At 37.5% G+C, this 7388-nt stretch overlaps 1 protein-coding gene across 1 annotated transcript; it reads right to left on the bottom strand.

Annotated features, from left to right (window-relative positions):
• Positions 1 to 4233: 4233 nt before the first annotated feature.
• On the bottom strand, positions 4234 to 7004 carry LOC135937397 (RE1-silencing transcription factor-like). The gene is made up of 5 exons (XM_065480549.1): positions 6814 to 7004; positions 6655 to 6758; positions 6146 to 6248; positions 5638 to 6061; positions 4234 to 4287 (listed from the first exon to the last, which is right to left on the bottom strand). Exons 1-5 carry the CDS (start codon positions 6993 to 6995, stop codon positions 4234 to 4236), a joined length of 867 nt encoding a protein of 288 aa, XP_065336621.1. The 5' UTR covers positions 6996 to 7004.
• Positions 7005 to 7388: the final 384 nt, after the last annotated feature.

Raw genomic sequence — 7388 nt, forward strand, 5'->3', positions numbered from 1 at the left:
CTTGATCAATTTCTTCGCTTTGGACTTTTCATGCACGTCCTTGGTGTGTGCCTCCCTTTCCTCGAAAGTTTGGAAATAAGTGGCACATTTATGATAGCCACACCTGATGGCATTCTCGTGTATATTTCTCACGTGACTACTAACATTTGCGAAAACATGTCCACAGTAGATACATTTCTTCCCGCTCTTCCGCTCTTCCGTCTTTTCTTTGTGATCTGCATTTTCTTCCTTCTCATTTTTCGCCAACTTAATCTGCAAAATTTCGTTTTGCAGGCAATCGTTGCTTTCGACACCCAGATACTAAAAATTAATATTAGTTAACAATTAGGTAAAATATACCAAATTTATACCTTGAGACAAGTAGTAGAGATGACAGAATTGTCTTTGTGTGAGTTTAAGACATTCCACACATTCTCCATGGAGAGGAACTTGTTCATCAACAATTTGGCGCTAAATTGGTCCAAACCAAGGATTTCGAGCCGATCGGCCGAAACAATTAATTGTAAGCAATTGTTCAAACTGTCCACTTCGGACAACAGGTTGCCGTTGAGGTGGATGAACCTAAATAGCGTTTGTCAAAATTAGATAATATTTAAATACAATTTCAAGCCTTACTCGAGGGCCAACTTAAGGACGTCCGCATCGATGTCTTTTAACACTTGTTTCGGCTTTCCAGGAATTGGATACGCCAGCTCCAAAGAGCGCTTGCTGCCTAATGTCAGGTCACTATGAAAAGCTTTGACCTCCTGAGGAGAGAGTTAAAATCTGAAAATTAACTATAATTCCGTGAACTTACCGTCACATTTTGGTCCTTGTTGACAACTTTAATGGCGTAGTCGGCCAACTTGTCCATTGCTTGGTACCTGATGTTGAGCCAGTTGACTTTGGGATAGTTTGCCGACAGAGGAATTAACGTCTCTCCCATTTTGAGTTGAAATGCGACTGATAACTAAGACACGACTTGACACTCTGAAGGATGCAGACGTACTCACTCGCTGGTTTGAGGATTATTGGCGGTCTTGTGGAAAGGCACACAATAAAAAAGGTCAAAGTACAAAATTCTCCAACATGATTGGTGTTTAGATTCAAACATTTATTTTCCTTCTGTAGACACACAAAACAAACAAATGCTTGTTTCTTGAGTAAACAAATCTTTTTTCGTCTTAAAAATTGTCCTCAATATTTCTTTAATCGCTCATATCATTTCGTAATTTCAGAATTCCAAATTCATTAGATTTCAATCACCAAAGTTATAGTGTAATAATTCTGTAAATTTATTGAATTATTGTGTGTGGGACTTGAATCATCTTCGTCTAACACCCAATACCAAGAAGACCGCACTATAGTTTGTTCAAAGTATTTAAGTAGCAAAATATATAACGGACTCGCAAGTCCAAGTCTGTTGCTGAGCTCCATTACTTCCATATTTTTGACTTCAAATGGATATCGAACAAGATGAGCTGGAAATTATTGCAATGCTGCCGACAAAACGACATGAAACGAGTTTGGTGGAACTTGTAGTCAAAAATATTATACATAATATGGAGCAATACATCCCAAAAGATGAAGAGGACGTGCTGAAGAAGGATAATCTAAGTGGGTTCTCACATTTTAATTTAAAATTAACATATAACACGTTTCTTGCTCATTAAGTAACGAAAATTTTGAGGATATTCAAAATTGCTGAGCAGAAAAGGAAGAAAAAAATTATATTGCGTAAGTGATTCAAAAAATTTATAATTTGGATTTAATTCAAACATTTAATTTCAGCCCATCATCTGTGCAATAAAATTCTGGAGACACTGTTGACACAGGAAAGCTGGGATACGAATGAAAACGCGTTCCAGATCCACCTGAAATTCCTCCCCAATATCCTCAACAGCCAGACGAAAGAAGTCGACCTGCATAGCTTCATGGCATTATGTCCTGAGCCCCTTCGAGCAGCGCAAACCTTAAATGTTGTACGAATCATTGCAAAATTCGCCCCGAACATCGAGTTTTTCACAATCGGAGAAGATCCTGAACAAAAATCTCTTTCAAAAATCATGATGTTGGAGCGAAAAATTATTTTTGATATTAGCAGAATGAAAAAACTGAAGATGCTGGTGATTTTAAATTTCGTAATCAAATTTAGACACCTGAAGAAGATCTGTAAGAACCTCAAAAAACTGGTTTACGTAGATGCCAATGTTGCCTCATCTCATAACTCTTATTATTCAATCACTGCGCCGGAATGGTTTGACCGCGACTTCGAGGAAAGTTTTTCCCGCCTCAAAGTGTTCCTATTCAGGCTTTATTCGAGGGATGGATATTCATACACACTTGATAGCCCTAACAATTTAACCCGTCGCTGCATCCAACTCTTGCCCTCGCTGGAAATCGTCCAACACCACGCTTACATCAAAACTTTCTATCAGGGTTACTTCCTTCCAATGACACCACCATCGGCACCTTCATCCCTGAGACACCTATGCGTTTTACTAAGAAATTCATCTTTCGAAATTGATCAGCTGGCTTGGTTTCCAAACGTCACCCATTTGTTGGTAATTCTTAATTCTAGCACTGCTGGAATTTCATTGTTGACACCCTCAGGAAAGTCAGGAACCTGTCAAAAATGAAACTCCAGCTCATTTAAAATGATACCTAAAATGAACCAATTCCAGATCAACATGTACACATTCACTGATGACCCCAGGATGATCACTCCCAAGGAAATCGACGCATTGTTGCAATTTAATGCACATTTAAAATCACTCGCTCTGCTCGGCTGCCCTAGAGAGGACATTCTGGACAGATTTTTAGACAGATACGGCAAAAACTTGCACACTCTGTCCGTCTGCAATGTAATAGATAGAGATCTGAAATATAAGTTCAAGAAAATATTCAACGCTTGCCCGGAACTGGAAACACTGGTTTTGATGGGAGTTGTCATGACTGATGAGGAGCCGTTCAACTCTTTTGCTCAGCTGAAAAACTTACAGTGGATTGAACTAGCCCCGTAAGAGCTTGGAAATTTTAAGATGATTTTATTTGTTTTTGTTTTTAATTTCAGGACAAAAACAGTCAACCTATCAAACGTCTTGCGAGCTCCAAAACTGGAGAATTTTTACATGCTTGACTCTTGCCAGAACTTGGAGGATATTAAGCACGTTTCGACCCTGATTAGTAACAAGCAAATCCCGAGCAAATTGAACAAATTCCGTTACATCTCGCACTGTGGGCCTTACATGGACATTGATTCACTTCTTGGAGAACTAGTCAAAACGTCTCAAAGTGCCCTTGATTCTCTACCAAAATTATCAGCATTTGAGGCATTTTTCTTTAAGTCGAATTTTTTCACAGAGAATGAGTTGCCTTTGGACTGCGCGATGATTGCTTTAGATATTATGAAGCTTGCAGACAACGTGAAAATCTTACACGAAGGTGTAATGCTTCATTCCCATCGTTTCACTTTTCCTTCGTTTATTGTCTAAACACAGGTTTTTAAAGTTTTTCGGTTAAAATAATATTATAGATTTCACTGTGGGCACTCAATAAATAAAAATGGAAATAAAACAAAAGCACAAAGTTTAAACTGTTAGATTCTCATTATTGTATTGCACATATACCTTGTTTAAAAACAAAAATCACATCCTGATGAGATATACTGACTCTCACATAAATTGAGACAAGAGGATAGCGTCAAAGCATTCTCGGTGAGGTTAAAATATTAATTTATTTGGATAAAAAAAACTTCTAAATGGCACTATGGAAAACGACGAGAGACTTCAACTGGCGCAAATGCGGCTGCGAAATTTTCAGCGTCCCAACAGCCTTCTATCTCCTGGGCCCTTTTACATTTTGAATTCTTCCCTGTTCAAATTACGTTATTTGATCTCAGCTCTTAGAGAAATTTATGAGTCTCTTTTTTATTATTGAGGAAATGAGAGAGCAAACATTTCGGAGCGCCAGAAAATTGGGAGTATATGCAACCCGCGGTGACTGCGAGTTTCGCGTTTTGCATAAGAATTGTTTAATATTTTTATTTTCCCGACGAGTCTCTTTAGCAGTTAAAAATAAAAAATTACAATGTAAAAGCGTAATATTTATTAATCCAGTGTTGCTGTAAAAAATGATTACAGTGTAATATTATATCAGAGAGTTTGTAGCTTTCTTGGATCGGAGGCAGCTCACAAATAAAATTAAAAAAATATATTTTGCACTGCACATTTATCAACTCATTAGAAATGCTGTTCATTGGAAGATGTACGCACGTTTCGAGACCTGCACCGAAATCTTCCGGGTCACCTTCAGATTTAAACCAGAAAAGACAGTCCTTAGAAAACTCGATTCCGTCGTACCTTTAGAAGTCGCCAGGTTCACGTCCGATGTCCAATGCCCACAACCACTAATTATGATGAAATTTGGTTATTTTGTGGTTTTCAACCGCAGTATCAAACAGGCTTTGGAATTGACACATGTTTCGCAGCCTTAATTTTGTCAGCTCCATCTTCATTATATATTAATCTTAATCATTGTTCTATAAAAAATATATGCTCCAAAATCGCTTAAATCGGAAACACACGACAATCATTGGTGGCGCTGGTTGCGTTGCGGTTTCCTTTCCCTCCACCTTGTCATTCATTGTTGACGTCATTCTTCTTGCGGGATGCATAAAAGCTGCTCTTCCTGCACGCGGTGAACTGATCAAGATTTTGATTTTTCAATATACAATGAAGTGAAATTAAACATATTGATTTCAAACTATTTATTTGACAATAAAGCTACAGGCAGCTACAGGTTGCATATACATATTCATCAATTTAGAAAATTTGTTATTACATCACTTTAATTGCTACAAAAAAAGTATAATTTGCGTCTATATACCTCACCCTTATTAGTCAAGACAAAAAAAATTAAAATCATAATACGACCAAACGAAAAAACAATAAAGCAAAACAACCTCAGCCTTTTTAGAAATTTGATATTTTCAACAGATAAAAAATTGAATGAGAAATGGCACGGTTAAGGATTTTCTTTGCCGTGAATTGCCAGTAAATGTTTTTTCACACTTTGGCGAAACATTGATTTTCCGCACACCTTGCAAGTTTCCAGAATTTTGTTTTTCAAATGTGTTAGTCTTTTATGTTTAGCCAAGAAAGAAGAGGAAACGAATTTCTTTTCACAGTGGTCACATTCAAATTTGCGTTCAATCAAAAAATGCGCCGTCGCCAAGTGGTTTCTCAAGCGAGCAAAATTAGGGAAGCTTTTGGGACAGTGTGCGCAGTGCTTCAAGTTCAGCTTCTTGTGAATACGATTCAAGTGGAGTTTCAAGAGTTTTTCACTTTTGTAGTACCTTTTGCACGGCTCGCACTTGAATCCAAGATTTTTGTACTGCAAACCAAACATGGAATTGTTTCTGTGTTTAATTTTCAAGTGGTATTTCAGTTCAAATGGATAATGGAAAGTCTTTGGGCATTTTTGACATTTGAAAAGAGTTTGTTTGCAATCTTTCAGATGCGATTGGTACAAACCTGAGCATTCAAATAAATTTTTGCAGCGCTTGCACGCGGTCTTTTTCAAATGATTTGTCCTAGATTCCACAGTGATATTTGAATTGCAAATTTTGCACATCCAAAACAAATGTTTCTCATTGACATGCCTGGCAAGAAGTTGCTTCGAGGCCAACATTTTGTCACATTTGTCACACTTGAACGTTTTAGGCAAATGAAAACGAGAAATATGACGCGTCAAATGGCTATTCTTTGAGGTTTTATGCTCGCAATACTGACACTTAAAGACTTTTTGCTCGTCTTCTTTCTTGTGTGTTGAATCAAAGTGAACCTTCATGTCGAATTCAGTTTTGAAGTATGAAAGGCAACCACGAGAATCACATAGTACCGGAAATTCAGAATGAACACGTCGAATATGATTTCTGATGTCTCTCGACCACCGAAACTTCATCTCGCAAAAATTGCACTTGATAAATTTCTTTGCTTTGGACGTTTCATGCACCTCTTTGGTGTGGCTCTTCTTTTCTTCAACAGTGTGGAAATATGTTGCACAATTCTGATAGTCACACCTGATGGCATTTGTGTGTTTATTTCGCATATGAGTACTAATTTTTGCGACAACTTGTCCACAGTAGAAACATTTTCTCCCGCACTCTCGATCGTTCGCATTTTCCTCGGGCTCTGCATTTTCTTCCTTCTCGCTTTTCGGCAACTCAATCTTCTCCAGTTGTACCCAGCACTGCTCTGCTTTTCCTTCTGTAACAATTATTACACACCGATATTCGTAAATAAAAGATAATTTATTTAAAAACATACAAAAATGTTTCCATAAAATTTGGACCTTTAAAGATATAATGCGTTTGATGGTTGGAATCAACCGCGGTAAATCCGTAATTTCTGCCAGTTTGTCGTGAAATTATAAATTATTATCCCTAATATATAATGTGAAATTATAAATTATTAAATTGTCCCTAATATATAATTTCACTCTCTTCAATAAAAGTATACGATTTGCGTTCCAGTTGATTCTGCTATATTTCTTAATCCTTAATAATTTCCTTACTCGTTTATTCCGAATTCTACCTCTATTTTTCTTTCTAGCATTTTTAACAGTTACCTACCGCATATAGTTATAAAATAAAAAAATGTAAAGCTAATTTACCTAGATACTTCCTCCTCAGCTCCTTCGCCACGCCATCCAAATAAACCGAATCTTGCGGCCACCAAGCCAAAGCTTCGAACTCGCTGACATATTTAGAATGAAACCTATGTAAAAATTTTATATTAAAAGTCAAAAAAAGAATTCGGCTGCAGCTCGTACTCAGCATGCCAGATGCAGAAAAAGCAGATCAGATCTTCATCCTCGATTCCGTCGGCAAATTCATAGCCACAAACATTTAGGAGCCAAGTCTGCAGCTTCTCCTTGTCCAATTGGACAGCCTGGACAGCGCCGTCCGCCGTCGGACGCTCGCAAACGCGGCAGAGTGGCTTCACCAGCGGCATCACGGCAACTCGAAATGGCGCGAATGAGACTTGAACAGCTGCAGTAAGTCAGATAAGTCAGTTTCGTCAGGTGGAATATAGGGTAAACGAGAAGGAGAAGGAAAATGGATTGACAAAACTTCACTAAATATACTGATTTTAAAAGAGATGAATTAAATAAAGAAGCAAATTGCAATGTACAATTTATACTTTCTTTATATTTTAGTCTTAAAATTACATTTTGACTCATAAAATTCAATTCATAAATTCAAGTAGATTCAGCTCCAGGTTGATCTTCTATATGAGATTCAATCGGCAGGGGAGAAGCAATAGTACTCACTCTTCGACTCTTCTGCTTTCCCTTTGAATCTTTTTGGCGCGTTGGGTTACTGATAACCATCATTCTAAAGCTGT

This window comes from Cloeon dipterum, chromosome 2 (genome assembly GCF_949628265.1).
Source record: "Cloeon dipterum chromosome 2, ieCloDipt1.1, whole genome shotgun sequence".
In the NCBI taxonomy this organism is placed as follows: domain Eukaryota; kingdom Metazoa; phylum Arthropoda; class Insecta; order Ephemeroptera; family Baetidae; genus Cloeon; species Cloeon dipterum.